We start from the raw sequence: 16,283 nt of genomic DNA, 5'->3' as shown, positions 1-16,283 counted from the left end.
AGCTGTATGTGTGCCATTTATTTTTTGCTAGTATTTATAACACTTGCTGGCGTGGTGGAACTGTTATTGACATTACCGAAAAATTGTCCATGTCCGCGTTTCAGTGCCTGTAAATCGAAAGTAGTACTAATTCTGTTCTCAAACAGGGCGCCGCGATTTGCCGTGTTCGCACCGTGAAAAATGCCTTTCACCGCATTACGCAGGCGTCAACAGGTACTTCCAAATGGCTTGCATCCACGAGAAGTTCAGCGCGTCTCTTAACAAGGATATCTCTTCACAAACAATATGGGACCACCTCGACACAATGTACGACATGGCGGCTTTGGTGAGTGGCCTCCCTGCGAGAGCATTCTATATAAGAGCATTTCTCGCGTTTTATTATGTGGTCGTGCGAGGTGCATAACAGGCTACGTGGCGGTGCAGAATCCAGCGCGCATGGACATAAAATATATCATTTGTTAACCAATGACAATGTGTACGATCAAAACATACACCATTGAGACCTGACACAGAATTGCATGAGCATGCTATTTGCTTTAAGGAAGGTACTTGGCAGTGTTAAGCGACATGATCCCAGAAGGGAGGCGTGTAGCTGGTGAAAAGTCTTAACCAATGATAAAACACTTAAAGCACCATCACCAACATCAAGCAAAGATTGCCATAATTCAATGAAGGTTTTCAGGCTCTACCTGGTATCTCTGTGTTGACCGCATTAGAGCAAGCTACATATTTGGTTGTGTTCGTATTCTACACTTCAAGATTTTGGCAGGTTCTTGTAATGGGATTAGAAGCTTAGACCAGACAGGGAACTAATAAGTCGCACAGTCGACTTTCACATGCATCATCCTGGATATTTATCCTGCCTTTGTTATCAGTGTTCCCTGGATGGTTGATGAGCACTCCAGTACCAGCATTCAACAGATATGGTGATCTTTATATACTTATTAGGATCCCCTTTGCTCTGATAATCATGCATGTTTATTTTGGTGGAACAATGCAGTTAACTTATAGTATGAGGATAAATTTTTCTTGAAGATTGGTGTGGATGGTGTTTTTCTACCTTTTGTTTGTAATGCAGTGAAGTGTAAGTGCCTCAGAGTACAGATAAAAAAACGTGCGATTAGAACACTGGCACTCCAACCCATCAGCTTGATAGAAGACAGTGCAGAATATACCGAAAATCACGTGTGGCTTTTCACATTGCTGATCAATGTCATGCAATGCCAGCAGCTTTGATGCCATCCTTTCTTTTTCTGTACTTCTATGGATGAAATCAACAAAGTTACAACAACTCTCTTGCAGCACGAGTCTGAGATTCTCCCATTTCCAAACCCTGAAAATGAGTTTGGGCTCCCTGACAATGATTTTGGAGACCTTCTATCCAAGCGTAAAGAAAAAGGTTCAGTTGACAAAGAGTCCAGCAAGAGAGCTCCATCACCTGCTGCCAGGTAATTCAGGAGAGAGCATTGCTATTTTTTTATCTGTATTCAAAGTGCTTCTTTATGCATTTGCATGCAGGTTTGCATGTGGTATTGTGTATATTGAATCAATGTTATCGATTGATTAATAGTATTGCGGAAACCCGCAAGGTGAAGAGAAGTAACTAATAAAGGGAAAATGAGACATCCACCAATCGTATCAATTGCTGCAAAGTAAACCCATACAGGTTCCTCGAAAAGAAAGCCTCGTAGTTGAAGAAAAATTCATCCCGGACTGTTGCTCTCGATATGTCCTCAATATGTTCCTTTCAATTGTCCGTTGCTCTCTCAATATGAGACGCTTCACTTCAATTGTGGCGTGAATGTTTAACTGTACCTGTACCTTACGGGTCTACAAAATTTGTTCGAACCATTTCAGAGACCCTTTAAGAGGAAGCTTTAGCCCAGATCCAACTCCGACGTGGCTTATTCAAATACATGTAGCGGAAGAGGAATTTCGATTTAGGGCCTGAATTTTGTTGGAAAGGATTTTTGAAAGTTCGAAAAGAATAGAAGCACGAAGTTTACAAATTAATATCTCTCCATCAAGAACAGATATCACAGTTCCATTAGATCTTTCAAAGTGGACAAATTCAATGTCAATCTTTATATTACGTGAATTTGTTACATTGTGTACTAGGGTTCTGAAAAAGGTGTATTTACGCATTACAAAATTTTTTGAGATTTATGTATAACATCAATTTTGTCCACTTTAGACACGCTATGAGATGCAATTCACAGAATTGTGATATCATTCTTCATTACTAAGTTACAGAGTTGTAAACTTGATAGTTTTCTGGAAATTTGCGATTTTTGCCAATTTTAGTAAAAAATTGATGTAAATGAAAAATTCGAAACTATCAGTCTCTAGATATTATTTTTTTCTTTTAAATGCAACAAACCTAATCTAGTTTGGTGGAGTGGCTGCCGAGAAAAACGAATTCTCCTTTTACATGCATTTAGATAGGAGCACCCGAGCTAAAGCTTCCTCTTAAAGATGCAAGGAGGGCATCCTATATACTATAAACGCTTAAAACTAGAGGGTGGCTGTAAACACAGCGACAGGCAATTGCATTTTGTTGGGATTGGTTTAACCCATTTTGGGGTAACCAAGCGAATGAGCACAAGGGACGAAAGCGGAGAGGAGGGGGCAGTGGAAACAGATGGAAAATGGAGGAGGCATGGTGAAAACGTGAGAAGGAAAGCGTAGTGCGGTGCCGATGGCTACGAGATGGCGCCAGAGTAGCGCGCATCACCTGGGAGGTCTGTCGGTGGTGGCTTCTTTGAATCGCACCCACGTGCCACCTATGCTCTGGCTCTCGCGATCTGCAGATTAGCAAGGCAGTCGTGCCAGACTTTGCTCTGTTCGCAAAGTGCCACGCAAGACAGATTGTCCACACCTGCCAGTACATAGCAAAATGAAAACACGTGTATAGCTGCGCTCAAGTTTCACATTAGGGAGTATCGTAATCTTCGGCACATTTTTTCCATAAGGCCAGCAAAATTACCCCAAATTTTTTTTACTGAATAATTGTGAGCAGTGTTCTTTACTGCAAAGGGTTAAGATTCCTGTGTTAATTGCACCATGTTGTACCAGTCTGCACCCACTAAAACAGATTTCAATTGAATTTTGAAACTTCATTCAAGTTGTGCACATTTAGTGGCATTCACACAGCCATAGCTATGCATTGTCTAACGTTTAGGCCTGGAATCCAAGCCTAAGCAATCCATTTCAGCGTCAGTGTCATTGAAGTGTGGGTGTTTCGTGGCGCATTGTTACTTGGCTACAGGCAAACTAAATTTTTTTTGTGCTGTAATTAGAGTTTGAAAAATTTAGACAATAACATTACTAAAATTGTGACAAAATCTGGACATAAACCACCAAAAAAGTGGGACACATTCCGGTACAGTGCATGAAGCATCAAAATACATTGTTTGTTTCTATTAGCATCAAAATTTTTAGCACACTGTGGCCTGCAAAACACATTCAGCTTTATTCTCTCCCACTCAAATAAGCTGTTAAGTTTATCTCAAGAGGCTGCAGCTCAACTTGTGTTTTTTCTGCTTCAAGATAATCTTGAACTTGGATGGAGAACAAGAGCTCTTGTCTAGTATAAATGAATACTGACCAATGGTTCTTAAAGATGCATACGTGTGTCCGCACATATAAAGCATGTAGTATTAAACTCGGAGAAGGAGCTAAGAAGTCTGAACGGAACGCACAAAAATGCTGCTTTTGTTTCTTGCATGGACTCGGCATATGCAACATTGCAGGACTTGGTAACCAGACCCATTGACAGGTCTTGAACGACTTCACACCCTGGTATAGTAGAACTCTGTGCAGCATGCACTGCAGTACATACAAGACACATTGCACGCCAAGTTGCAATAGCTGGATGAATTTGTGGCAAACCTCCGACATCTCGTGAGTGAATGACCAGAATGAATACGCAACTTTGTACTAAGTGCAATAAAGTCAACCTTTAATTTTAGGAGGGGACATGGGACAAGTAACTGCGATTTATGGCCAACAAACTCGTTTCCAGGTTGTAGCAGTTCCAGGTTCGTTTACTATCTGAGAATGTGCCAAATATTTTTGTCCTCATCAACGCAGTAAAAACAATCAAAATAGGGTTTTTTCATAAGCCGGTGACTGCATCCAAATGATAATGTTCCGATTTCCTGTAACTTTACCAAGCTTGCAGACTTGCCACAGTTCACTTGTATGCAGCTTTAGGGGGCAAGGAGGAATACCACATGCTGACTGTTGCTCGCAGTGATTAGTATCGCAAAAAGTGTGAAAAGAAGGCAGCGATGGTTTTTCATGTTTGTTTTTCCTTATTTTTTAAATAGCTGCCGCAATTTTTTCGCTCTGCTTCGCCCAGGGCCCATTTCGCACCATTTCTCTAGTGCTCATTTTGCTCAAAATGAAGCTCCACCTTGGATACCTTGTTTGGCTTTCCTATGAGCTGGTGATGTGATCGCTCCACAATATTTTCTAGGCATTGCTTGGAAGCACCTGCACCGTGCATTGCTTGTCGCGGACAAAAGCCAGGGCACTTGACAGCTCAAAAGTGGCTCAGAGAAAGAGAAAGCTTGTACCTATTGTCACAGAACAAAGCGGAATTGAAGAAGGACCAACATATGCTGCAGCAGAATTTTAGTTAAGATAGATGCCACTTGTGTAAAATGACACACTTCAGGATTTTTGCAACAGTTTTTCTCAGTTTCTCTTTTTTTCGCAAAAGCTTGTGATTGCAAAAACGGTCGTTCATTTAAAAGAAGCGGAAGGCTTATCGGTTGGGTGCTTACTGGGGTAGAACATAATGCAGAATGCTACTGTGGACTCAGATTTTCAGTTTCCACAATTTCTTTATATGAAAATTGAAAATTTTGTCTGCAAGGTGGAAGTTCAGTTCCCGGTAAAGCCAAAGCTGTAATTTTTCATTTATAAAAATTGCAGAAATTGAACAACACAGCTGTGCAGTGGCATAGTTTGGGCCTTTCTGATATTGATACATGCATATTGCGTGTTTCTTGTGGACGATGCACGCTGGCGCCCCGACAAAGACAACGAATGCTCTCTGGCTCTCAATCTGTCGGCTGAACTGGCCAGTGCTGCATTATCCTTTGTAAATTTACTTAGTAAGTAGTCTTCAGATCTTAATCCTTCGTTCCTGTAACATTTTGGTGGAGGGTGCTGTTCCCCCTCCTTGCCACGGAGCTCTACAGCGGCCACGCCATCCTGCTTTCCGCCATGGCTCCTAGTGACGACACCTCGTCGGCTTGTACTCCTGCAACCCCGCCAACAACATACGTCACGGTTACCAAACCCCGCCATCTTGGCATATTCTCCGGCCAAGATAATGTCGACGTTGCGGATTGGCTCAACCTGTATGAGTGTGTTGGCCAAAACAACTGCGGGGACCCTATTATTATGCTAGCGAATGTTCTATTCTACTTGGGCAGAACTCCTCGTGTCTGGTTCCGGACACACGAGGACGAGATCTCTAGCTGGGATGCTTTCAAGGAGAAGCTCAGTGACCTCTTTGGAAATCCCACCGGTCGGCAGCTGGCTGCTAGAAAAGAGCTTAGTATCCAAGTTCAGTCTTCTACTGAATCGTATGTCTCGTACATGCAAGACGTGCTCGCTCTTTACCGGAAAGTCGACGACGAAATGGCCGAGGTTGACAGAGTCGGCCACGTACTCAAAGGGATCGCAGATGACACATTCAACTTGTTGGTCTTCAAAAATGTGTCCACCATCGACGTCATTGTCAAGGAATGCCGCTGCTTTGAGCTCGCCAAAAGCCGCCGCGTCATTCCACAGTTCTCCCGGCTCCTTAACACGGCTGCGACGTTGTCTTGCGTCGACCTTACCGCTTCACCAGCTTTAAATGAGCATGTCACACGTACTGTTCGCCGGGAGCTCGAGGCCACAAGTTCTGCTCCATTCCATCAACCCACCATTGACCCCACCATTGACCAATCAGCCCCAGCGATCTCTCGCATTCAGGCAGTTGTCCGGCAAGAATTTGCCAACCTTGGTTTTCCTGCTGCCTGCTCCATCTCCCGACCTGACGCCCGACCGGTGCCGACAGCTACGCCACGCAGCGATCTGTCTTCCCCTCCCAGATACCGCAACGCTACCAAGTGGAGAACTCTGGACAACAAGCCCATTTGCTTCCATTGCCTCCGCATTGGCCACGTCGCTCGCCACTGCTGCACCTCCTGGATGTCGCCGTATTCTAGCTCCTTTTTCCAGTCTCCTTGTCCATATGCCGACCCGCGCCGTTACCTCGCCATATGCCTCCTACCTCAGGCGTATTCGTCGACGACAGTCGTCCTGCTCGCTCGCCGTCACCTCAGCGCCATCGGTCCCTGTTGCCCCAGCCACGCCGCTATTTGTCGCCGACCAATTATGGACCTTCCCGGATGGAAAACTAGACCATGCAGCTCCTGGGGGTAGTGCTGTATTATCTTCATCGTGTCGAAATCCTCCATTGATGCTCCCAACGAACCAGAACTTACATGATCATGTCGCCGGTGTCCCTTTGACGGCGTTAATAGATGATGGAGCCCAGGTGTCCAAAATGAGTTGTAAGCTCCGTAGTCGACTGAGGAAGGTTCTCACGCCTCCTACTACTCAAGCCGTACGCATGGCCGATGGTAGCACTGTTGACGTCACCGGAATGTGTACTTCGTATATAAGTATCGCCGACCGCCGTATGACGGCCTTCGTCCGCCTGCTGCCTGCTGCCTTAATTTTCGTCAATTTGCTATCTTTTCCTCTGCCCGATGGTGATTATGTCGCCACACCTGTTCCTGATGTCCTTCTGATGCTCAGTATCACTGTGCCCCGCTTCGTTGTCACCGTCGCCGATAACAGGACATGCCTCCCCGTCGTCAATTTAGGCCTGACAAAGGAAATTCTACCCCAGGCATATCGGTAGCAACGCTGTGTGCTATAAGAGATTAAGAGATTACCACGTCACAATGTTTTCAGTAGACATCTGCTCAGATTCTTCACCATGTCCATAGGATTCTATTTGCCCTGTCGCAACATTTTGTCCCATGATTGTTGCAGACCTGTTGTCTGAACAAGCAGCAGTTCTGTGTCGCCTTTTCATTTCCTACCACGGCATCTTCAACCTCAACAATTGCCAATTGGGCCAGACATCAATTGTTAAGCATCACATAAATACTGGTGATGCCAGTCCTATTAATCGCTGGCCGTATCGAGTTACTGCTTCAGAGCGTAAGGTTATTCAAGATGAAGTGAACAAGATGCTTGCAAAAGGTATTGTTGACCCTTCGTCGAGCCCTTGGGTGTTGCCATGGTACTTGTTAAAACTAAAGATGGTACATGGCATTTCTGTGTAGATTATCGTCATCTAAACCACATTACCAGGAAAGACGTCTATCCCTTGCCTCGCATTGACGACGCCCTCGATTGTCTCCACGGTGCCAAATACTTTTCTTCAATAGACCTATGGTCTGGTTATTGTCATATTTCTGCGGATCAAAAGGACCAAGAGAAGACCGCGTTCGTCAGCCCTGATGGTCTATATCAATACAAAATTTTGCCATTCAGCTTATGCAACACCCCACCAACGTTCGAACGTATGATGGACTCTGCTTTAAGGGTTCAAATGGTCAACATGCCTCTGCTACGTAGACGACGTTCTCGTATTTTCACCTGCATTTGAGACGCACCTTGAGCACTTATCAGCTATTCAAGTCTTCCGCGAGGCTGGGCTGCAGCTAAATTCAACGAAGTGTCACTTCGGTCGTCGGCAGATTACAGTGCTGGGTCGTCGGCAGATTACACTTCCGGTATTTAACCAGACCCAGAGAAAATTCATGCTGTCATGTCCTTTCCTGTACCTCAGTCAGTCAAAGATGTCCGAAGTTTTGTGGGACTCTGCTCCTACTTCCGACGCTTCGTTAAAGACCACAGTGATTGCCCAACCGCTTACTGATCTCCTGAAGAAGGACACGTCATTTACGTGGGGCCCCGCTCAAACTGCGGCATTTGCCCAGCTCACCAATATTCTCACCACGCCACCTATACTGGCCCACTTTGACCCGTCCTCTCCTACAGAGGTGCGTGCCGATGCTAGTGGTCACGGTTACGGAGCCGTCTTAGCCCAGCGCCAACAGGGTCAAGATTGTGTTATCGCCTACGCTAGCTGCCTCCTCACAACAGTGGAGCGCAACTATTCGATTACAGATCGTGAATGCCTGGCTCTCGTCTGGGCGGTTTCCGAATTCCACCCGTACTTGTATGGCATGCACTTCTCTGTAATCACGGACCACCATGCGCTCTGCTGGCTTTCCTCACTCAAGGATCCTACCGGCCGGCTTGGTCGCTGGGCTCTGTGGCTGCAAGAATATTCCTGTGTAGTAGTGTACAGGTTGGGCCGATTACATCAAGATGCAGACTAGCGCGCTATCCAGTTTACGAACCACCCGCCGACCCTGACCCCGATGCCGACGCTTGCATTTTCTTCGTTTCTCAGCTGCTACACATTGCCGACGAGCAACACCATGATGCCATCTTGCCCGCCGTCATTGATGGCTTGGAATATTCGTCTTCTGATTCATCCCTTCACCTGTTTGTTCTCCGGGATGGTGTATTATACCGCCACAGTGTACGCCCCGACAGTACTGCCCTACTCCTTGTCATTCTTAAGCACCTTCCGTCAGCTGTTCTCTAAGAATTTCATGATTTACCAACGACAGGTCACCTTTGTGTCTCCCGCACCTACTACCAGATTTGCCAACGCTTCTTTTGGCCAGGTCTTGGCCAGTAATCGCCGACATCCTGCAGTCCTGTTTAACCAAGCACAAGCTATGTCTTACCATCCACAGACTAATGGTCTCAGAGAGCATTTGAATCGTACCCTAACAGACATGCTTGCAAAGTACGTCTCGTCCGACTTTACTGATTGGGACCTTGCCCTACCCTATGTCACTTTTGCATATAATTTTTCGCGTTACGACACTGCCGGTTATTTCCCGTTCTTTCTAGTGTTCAGCCGAGAATCCAGATTGCCACTGGACGCATCCTTTCCATCCGCCGCAGCAGAGACCAGCGAGTATGCACTTGATGCCATCACCAGGGCAGCCCACGCACGCGAAATTGCTCGCGCTCGCCTCCTGACCTCGCAGGAGAAGCAACGGCGTTTGTACGATCGCCAACACAGAGATGTCCACTTTTTGCCTGGATCTCTGGTACTCCTTTGGTCCCTGACTCGTCACGTCGGCCTGTCAGAAAAACTCATCTCTTGGTACACAGGCCCATATCGAGTGCTGCGTGCTGTGGCTCCAGTTACATACGAAATCGCACCAGTCAGTTCCAGCTCATCTGCCCCGAATTCCACTGACGTTGTGCATGTCGCACGCCTCAAACCATATTACTTTCCTGTTATCACCGACATTTAGATGCACCAAGACGGTGCTTCCGCCGCTGGGGATAATTATACGCGTAGATTGCGCGTTTCTTATGGACGATGCACGCAGGCACCCCGACGAAGACGACAAACGCTCTCTGGCTCTTGAGCTGTCGGCTGAACTGGCCAGCACTGCATTATCCTTTGTAAATATACTTTGTAAATAGTCTCCAGTTCTTAATCCTTCCTTCGCGTAACAATATGCTCAAGAATTCCAAAATTTTTTGTCATTTTAGAACAATATTTTTTTCGACTAACCATAGTCACATCAACATTTGAATATTAGTAATTCTTTTAAAAGTTCTTTTAGAGTAATAAAATTTGGCACCAGGTTGTATAATGTTGTTCTGAACACATCCTGTAATTTTTTCAAAATCAAGTTCACTTTCACAGGTAGTGCCCCCCTTAATAGGTGTTTTAAAAGTGGGCGGATACCCATCGTGAACCATTATGGCAGGCACTGCATGACACTTGATGCATATGAAATTAATGTAGTACTTTCACAGTTCTTCCAATTTTCAAGGAATGAAAGGCAGTTCACAGCATAAGTGATTCGAATGCCGTGGGTGCATAGGCAGAGGAAACCACTAGCACTCCCTGACAGGGCTGAACTGTTACTTGCTGTTGAATGGCAAAATCAATATAAGCAAGTCTACTAAATCAGTGGAAACAATATCGAAAACCCGGACAAACTAAAAACCAGATGCAAGCAGTTTGGTAGATGCATGTATGTACCTGACGCTAACATCTGGACATGTCTCAGAAATCCCAACTCTAGTTACAATACATTATGCATATTTATAAGTCTCGCACATCTGCGTATTATGTGGACCAGCTAAAAGATGATTTGACCCATTGTGGTGGCTTAGCCGACCCTGAGGTTGCATAATCAAATCCCAGTCATGGCAGCCGCATTTTGATGAGGGCAAAAGGCAAAGACACCTACTGTGTGCTGCGCATTGGTTTCTCGGTAAAAGAACCTCAGGTGGTCAAATTTAAAGGGACACTAAAGGCAAATACTGAGTTGACATGGACTGTTTAAATACCTGTCCTGAAACCTCGAAATGCTTATTTCGTGCCAAGAAAAAGCGTAGTCTATGAGAAAATTGTATCTAAAGGGTCTGAATATTTTTTTCGAAATTCAAGTCTCCCGCCACTCAACTGGGGGAGTGGTGACGTTGCATACACCTATACCGCCCTTTGCCGCCATCGCCCGACAGATGGCGGCACCGAGCCAAGACAGAGCGGTGGATTCGCTGCTGCAACTGCTTTTTGGTCAAGTGGCGTACTAGACCGTTCAGGCATCCCTTGACATCACATGGAAGTTGAATTCTCTGCTACTTGCAGTTTGTGTGAGTTTCGCGAGCCAGCAAACCCAGTGCAGCACTACGCAATAAGGAAAGTACTGAAACGTGAAAGCGTGAGCGGTGCAGAGGCGAGTGAAAATGAAACCTTTCAACTGCCCGCATCGTTGTCAATGCAAATTTCAATGAGTTTTTTCTAAACATGAAATGGAACTGGACAAGTAGCATTTTATTTGATCGAATTGTTACGGAAGGATGAAAGAACACAGAGGAAGAAGATTGCGAGACGCTGGCTGCTGTGTGTTGTTGGTGGTCAGCCATCTTGTCTACGCTGACTCACCCTGTATATATATTGTAAATACAGTCTTTATATATTCCTAACATCCCCATAACATATTGGTGGGAGGTGCGGGGTACCACGGCTGGAAACGGAGCTCCGCAGTGGACGTTGCATCACCGTCCGCACCATGAATGACAGTGAGCACGCGGGATCAATGTCGTTACCGCCTCCAACGTCACCGTCGCCACCTGCGTCGCTGTCACCTTCGGTTGTGGTTGTGCAACCCAATGATCCTGGAACTTTCTGTGGGACCGATGGCGCCGACGTTGAAGAGTGGGTGGCTATGTATGAACGCGTGAGTGGAATTAACAGATGGGACCCTACGCTTATGCTAGCCAACCTCTTGTTCTACCACGAGGCATGGCAAAGGTGTACGAAAACCACGAAGAGGAGCTCACCAGCTGGGACCAATGCAAAGAGAAGTTGACAGAGTTGTTTGGCAAACCAGCCGGCCATAATATTGCTGCAGTGCAGGAACTGGCCTCCGGTACCCAATCCACCACGGAGTCCTATGTCTCGTACATCCAGGACGTGCTGGCACTTTGTCGTAAAGCTGATGGCGACATGACAGAAGCTGAAAAGGTCGGGCACGTGCTTAAGGGTATTGCTAACGGCGCCTTTAATGTGGTCATGTGCAAAAGCTGTTCTACAGCTGATGCCATCATCAAAGAGTGCCGACAATTCGAGCAGGCAAAAAGCTGACCGGTCTTACAACCATTCGCCAGACTTACCAATACTGCCACAACGTCGACATGTGAAGATAAACCTGCACAGCAGCACGTGTCGCCATCAGAGGATGTGGTGTGAATCATTCGACGTGAACTGGATGCGATGGCGCCCTCAGCTTTCTGTTTGCATAGCCCTGATGCTACCACATTTTTGGTTCCCCTCGTACAAGCCATCATTCGTCAGGAACTTGAAAACATTGGATTACATTCTGTCTGTGCTGTTGTCAATCCCAGAGCTAACCAACGCCCTTCTACTATTTTCGATTCACCCCGACGCTTCTCTCTTATCACAACCTGACTGAGTGGAGAACTGCGGACCAGCTGCTATGTTTCACCTGTCGCCACATTAGTCATGTTGCCAGATACTGTCGCAACACGTCGCCGTCAACACCTCGCATGCCGAACAACCTGAGCCATTTTAATGGAAATGCCCACAACATTTCGCCCACCGCTGAGTCCAACAGCGCCGACAACTCTGCTAGGAACACCTGGTACAGTCGCTCACCATTGCCGTGTGGACACCAGTCGTGCTCATCGCAAACACGTCGCCCATCTTCCCGTTCGCCGCTGCCACGTCGTCTTTTGTCCCCTGTGACTTTTGGCCGCAACTTTTCGGAAAACCAAGAAATGCAGCCCTCGAAGGTGGTGCTGCATTGCCTACTACTGCAGCAAATCCTGTCTGTGCCCACAAGGAGAAGTGTAATTGACGTTAATATAGACGGCGTACTTGTCCAAGCACTCGTCGACACTGGAGCCCACGTTTCTGTGATGAGTGCTAGCTTACATAGACGTTTAAAGAAGGTCCTTCTTGATTCGTGTGGCTGAGGGCGGCGTGCTGGCTGTTCTTGGAATGTGTACTGCGTGTTTAAGTATAGCCGGCTGCCCTACTTCTGTTATGTTTGCTGCGATCGACAACTGCCCTCATGACGTTATCCTTGGATTGGACTTTTTATCCACTCATTCTGCTCTCATCGACTGTGCGACCGGCATTCTTCAGTTAGAACTGCCTCAGCTCGCCGATGCTTCGAGCACCGCCCCACCGCACTTGTGCTCGCTTCACGATGTGCACCTGGCACCCGAGGCAGTTACTTACGTCACTTTGACCGCCCAGCCACAGGTTCCTGACGGTGAATATGTGCTTCGCCCCATCGTCGACATGCTTTTGAACCGGAACATTGCTTTTCCGCATACGTTGGTCACGGTTACTAATAACGACTTCGTTCTACCGCTTCTGAATTTCAGCCTCTGCCCTCAAGTGATTCCGGCCGGCATGTTCTTGGCCAGCGTGTCCAGTGGTTCCGAATTTGACATCGAGAGTCTGAATTCCGAGAGTGGTTTCTTAGCGCCAGTTGCAGCTCACAGCTCTGGTTCCTTAACGGATGACTTCGTGAGAATGATTGCACCTGACCTCACCTCGGCACAGGCCACGGACATACGTCTCCTGCTTGAATCGTTCAGTAACATCTTTGATTTTGGCGACAGGCCTTTAGGTCAAACATCTGTTGTTCACCACCGTATAAACACTGGAGACTCGAATCCTATTCGTCGGCGTCCCTATCGTGTATTGCATGCTGAACGTCAAGTCATCCAATCGAAAGTGGACAAAATGCTCCGCAAATGGGTTATCGAGCCATCAACCAGCCCTTGGGCCTTGGCTGTCGTGCTTTTGGAAAAGAAAGGTGGCACCTGGCATTTTTGCGTCGATTATCGCATTTAAACAAGATCATGCGAAAAGACGTCTACCCACTACCACGAATCGATGATGCCTTGGACTGCTTGCACGGAGCTAAACACTTTTCGTCCATCGATCTTCGATTGGGCTACTGGCAGATTTCAGTAATTGAAATGGACCGCGAGAAGACGGCCTTCATCACGCCGGATGGCTTATATCAGTTCGAAGTCATGCCCTTTGGTCTATGCAATGCTCCAGCGACATTTGAACGTATGATGGACTCTCTTCTGCGAGGCTACAAATGGACCACCTGTCTTTGTTACTTTGACGACGTTATTGTTTTTTCTCCCACGTTTGGCAGCCACAATACCTGACTTGCTGCCGTTCTTACAGTCTTCCGAAAAGCCGGCCTCCAACTGAACTCCACGAAGTGTCAATTCAGGCGCCGTCAGATTACCATGTTGGGACACCTGGTTGACGCATCCGGTGTTCAACCAGACCTGGAAAAAGTTCACGCCATACGCAGTTTCCCTGTGCCATGTTCTGCTTCTGACGTGCGCTGCTTCGTCGGCCTGCGTTCTTACTTTTGCCGTTTTGTCAAAACTTCGCCAACGTTGCTCGGCCTTTGACAGATCTTCTAAAGAAGAACACGCCATTCTCATGGGGCCCGGAGCAGGCTCATGTGTTCGTCGCCCTCATCGGGTTTCTGACCACCCCTCCCATACTTGCCCACTTACATTCCAGTCGACTTACAATCGTGTAAATACGGTACATACGACCGCGTACAATGCCGGTTCTTCTGGTTGGGTCTCTACCGCTCTGTGCGTTGCTATGTCGCAACTTGCGAATTGTGTCAGCGCCGGAAGAAGCCTCCCCTGCCACCTGTTGGACGACTCCATCCAATTGAAGTTCCCTCTGAACCACTCTTTCGCGTAGGCCTTGACCTGCTTGGCCCTTTTCCGACGACGACTAGAGGGAATAAGTGGATCGCTGTCACTACTGATTACGCGACACGCTACGTGATAACAAAGGTGTTGCCGACTAGTTGCGCAACTGACGTCGCCAATTTTCTCCTTCATGACATTATTCTCCACCATGGTGCGCCTCGTCAGTTACTTACAGAACGCGACCGCTCGTTCTTGTCTCGAGTTGCCGACGACCTCCTCCACTCTTATGCCGCTGAGCACAAGCTGTCCACGCCTACCACCCACAAACGAACGGTCTCATGGAATGTCTCAATTGAACAATCGCAGAGATGCTGTTGATGTACATCTCCAACGATCAATGTGACTGGGACGCCACGCTGACCTACGTGACGTTCGCGTACAACTCGTCTCGACATGACACTGCTGGATATTCACCCTTTTATCTTTTGTATGTGTCGTGACCCCACATTGCTGTTTGACACCATCCTCCCTTCTGTGCCTCATGTTGCAACTGAGTACTCTGAAGAAGTCATTGATTGTGCTCACATGGCAAGTCGCCCGACCTTGTTTATTAGCCTCGCAGCATATACAAAAACAGCATTATGACCGGTGCCATCGTGATTTTAAGTTTGCGCCAGGTGCTTGGTTGCACCTTTGGTCACCATGTCGTTGGGTTGGCCTCTCCCAGAAGCTTCTCTCTCGCTACACAGGGCCTTATGAAGTCCTACGTCAAGTTACGGGCGTAAATTACGAGATTTCGCCGCTACAGTTTGAGGCATCCTCAAGTCCGACGCCTGTTGATGTCATGCACGTTTCGCTGCTGAAGCCACACTTCGCTCGCAATTCTTCGCCTACCATGCGCCGAGAAGGTGCTTTACCACCCGGGGGTCCTGTTACAGAAGGATGAAAGAAGGCAGACGAAGATTGCGAGACGCTGGCTGCTGCATGTTGTTTGTGGTCTGCGCTGACTCACCCTGTATACATATTGTAAATACAGTCTTTATATATTCCTAACATCCCCGTAACAGTATATTAGAATACGAGGATATTTCTTTTTCAACGAGTAGTTGAGTACTAGTGCTAACTTGCTCAAAAAATGCAATCTTTACAGTGTGGTGACATGACTTCAACAACGCTGACCGGAAACGCGAAATGACTATCCCATTCTTCACAAGCATGGAATGGTTTGAGGCATAGTTCATTAGCGGTTTTCCAGCTCGGGGTGAGAATGACCAACACACATGTTCTGGTAGGAATTTTAACTTGACATCAAGAAACTGTAGCTTATTATCTACCGGTACTTCCAATGTAAATGTTAAGCCCTTGCCCAGAGAATTGAAGGCTTCTTGAAAGGATTCTTGAAAGCACCCTTGTCTACATGACAGCATAAAATCAAGCAGTCATCGACATATCTGTATACCTTACTTACTACACCTTCTAAATCTTTGGCCAACTCTCTGTCTATGCTTCCCAAAAAAATGCTACTTAATATGGGAGCTACCTTTGACCTGATGCACACACCCCTTGCCTGTATATACGTTTCACCACAGAATCCTACATGTGTATTCGCTAAATAAAAATGCAGAAGTTCAAGAAAGGATTCAACGGCCATGCCGCACGTATTGCGGAATGACACCTCGTCATTCTCATTTGTTATGCAATCTTTAACACTGCACATTAGGGGCCCATGCGGTAAGGAATAGTAAAGGTCTTGAACATCTATGCTGAATCCCCAGCTGCAGCTTGTACTATCTGATGCCAGACAATTCACAAGGCCTTCAGAGTTTTTCAATAAGTACGGATCCTGTACTTCTAGGGAATTCAACATTTTTTGCAGGAACTCCGCGACCAGAACCTGCCAACACCCTCGCTCGGACACA

At 46.8% G+C, this 16,283-nt stretch overlaps 1 protein-coding gene across 1 annotated transcript in view; it reads left to right on the top strand.

Moving 5' to 3' along the window:
- LOC126527426 (uncharacterized) overlaps nt 1-16,283 on the top strand; it is a 31,447-nt gene that overhangs the window by 539 nt on the left and 14,625 nt on the right. The window contains exons 2-3 of the mRNA XM_050175265.3: nt 204-325; nt 1,303-1,448. Coding sequence (XP_050031222.1) covers nt 204-325; nt 1,303-1,448 — 268 coding nt within the window. The remainder of the gene's footprint in view (nt 1-203; nt 326-1,302; nt 1,449-16,283) is intronic.

This window comes from Dermacentor andersoni, chromosome 9, assembly GCF_023375885.2.
Source record: "Dermacentor andersoni chromosome 9, qqDerAnde1_hic_scaffold, whole genome shotgun sequence".
Lineage (NCBI taxonomy): Eukaryota > Metazoa > Arthropoda > Arachnida > Ixodida > Ixodidae > Dermacentor > Dermacentor andersoni.
This window is presented reverse-complemented; position numbering and strand designations above follow the sequence as displayed.